This window comes from Anarrhichthys ocellatus, unplaced genomic scaffold, assembly GCF_004355925.1.
Source record: "Anarrhichthys ocellatus isolate YVR2014 unplaced genomic scaffold, GSC_Weel_1.0 scaffold5712, whole genome shotgun sequence".
In the NCBI taxonomy this organism is placed as follows: Eukaryota; Metazoa; Chordata; class Actinopteri; order Perciformes; family Anarhichadidae; genus Anarrhichthys; species Anarrhichthys ocellatus.
In genome coordinates, this window is record NW_022285686.1 from 1,483 (window position 1) to 3,319 (window position 1,837).

The following is a 1,837-nucleotide window of genomic DNA, read 5'->3' on the forward strand; positions in this document are numbered from 1 at the left end:
GGATGCAAACACACACACACACACACACACACACACACACACACACACACACACACACACAGTGACCTGGGAGACAGACTCCTGGGTCAAACAGTCCTCCAGCTGTTGGTAGAGTGATGTCATAGATCCGAGGTCAGAGCTGACAGCTGATTGGTCAGAACAGGAGGCAGAGCCTCCATGTACCAACAGCTCAGAGTAGGTTTAGTTTGCTGTCACTGTAATAGTGTGTAGTACACTATGTAGTACAGTGTGTAGTACAATATGTAGTACAATATGTAGTAGTGTGTAGTACAATATGTAGTACAATTTGTAGTACAGTGTGTAGTACAATATGGAGTACAATATGGAGTACAGTGTGTAGTACGGTGTGTAGTACAATCTGTAGTACAATATGGTTAATGTTGTTCCCTCTGATGTGAATAATATCTGAATGGCTCGTGCTCTTCAGTGTGCGGTGGAATGTGTTTAGCGCTGCAGTGTTGCTGGATTGATATTGTCTATATGCATTGCCCGTTAGTGACGCAGCATCTCATCATGCGCGTATTCATGTATCTGCACTCTGCAGTTAGTGTATTTGTAGGTGTTGAGCTTCATTTTTACACAAACCTAATAATAACCGTAGCTGTGGCGTCATAATAAGGTTATTAGGAGGAGGTTCAACTGTAGAAGGACAGCACAGAAGGCCCAGGTATGAAACACACGGCCCAACACTGGTGCACGGTGTGCGGCACGGTGTGCGGCACGGTGTGCGGCACGGTGTGTAGCACGGTGTGTGTTATAAACTGACCTCTAGTGTGATGTAGAGAACAGAGACGGCGACATTCAAACTTCCTGAAACAGCTTTCATGTCCTTCAACAACATCTGTTCAGTGTTCAGACCTGAAGACAAAATACTACATTAATACCACTAAATAGCCCCTGTACTTCCATATACTGCAGTACACTGTGTTATAAACTGCAGTTTTTTGTCGCTCACCTGAGACGTCAAACTTGGCGTTCTGCAGCGTCTGGAAGAGAGCACCTCTCGTTGGCAGAGCGGGAAAACGAGACTCCAACGCTGCCGTGAACTGACTGTCTTTAAGAGTCACTTTACCTGCTGAGGGAGCCATGTTGACGCAGTCCAACACCACCGCAGCTACACAACCACACACAAATACACAATGATACACAACAAGTACAAACTGAGGACGTGTTGAGGTGTTGCGAGGACGTGCTGGGGTGTTGCGAGGACGTGTTGAGGTGTTGCGAGGACGTGCTGGGGTGTTGCGAGGACGTGTTGAGAGGACGTGTTGGGGTGCTGTGAGGACGTGTTGGGGTGCTGTGAGGATGTGTTGAGAGGACGTGTTGGGGTGCTGTGAGGATGTGTTGGGGTGCTGTGAGGATGTGTTGAGAGGACGTGTTGGGGTGCTGTGAGGACGTGCTGGGGTGCTGTGAGGACGTGTTGGGGTGCTGTGAGGATGTGTTGAGAGGACGTGTTGGGGTGCTGTGAGGACGTGTTGGGGTGCTGTGAGGATGTGTTGAGAGGACGTGTTGGGGTGCTGTGAGGACGTGTTGGGGTGCTGTGAGGATGTGTTGAGAGGACGTGTTGGGGTGCTGCGAGGACGTGTTGGGGTGTTGCGAGGATGTGTTGGGGTGCTGCGAGGACGTGTTGGGGTGCTGCGAGGACGTGTTGGGGTGCTGCGAGGACGTGTTGGGGTGTTGCGAGGACGTGTTGGGGTGTTGCGAGGACGTGTTGGGGTGTTGCGAGAATGTGTTGGGGTGTTGCGAGAATGTGTTGGGGTGTTGCGAGGATGTGTTGGGGTGTTGCGAGGATGTGTTGGGGTGTTGCGAGGATGTG

General features: G+C 50.6%; 1 protein-coding gene across 1 annotated transcript in view; it reads right to left on the reverse strand.

Annotated features, from left to right (window-relative positions):
• The window catches only part of LOC116379988 (DNA-directed RNA polymerase II subunit RPB1-like), a gene marked incomplete at its 5' end in the record, with an annotated part of 3,076 nt that extends 1,244 nt beyond the window's left edge, over nucleotides 1-1,832 (reverse strand). Inside the window, 2 exons of the mRNA XM_031841943.1 lie at nucleotides 784-879; nucleotides 977-1,832. Of these exons, the coding sequence (XP_031697803.1) occupies nucleotides 784-879; nucleotides 977-1,832 (952 nt within the window). The remainder of the gene's footprint in view (nucleotides 1-783; nucleotides 880-976) is intronic.
• Between the last annotated feature and the right edge of the window lie 5 nt (nucleotides 1,833-1,837).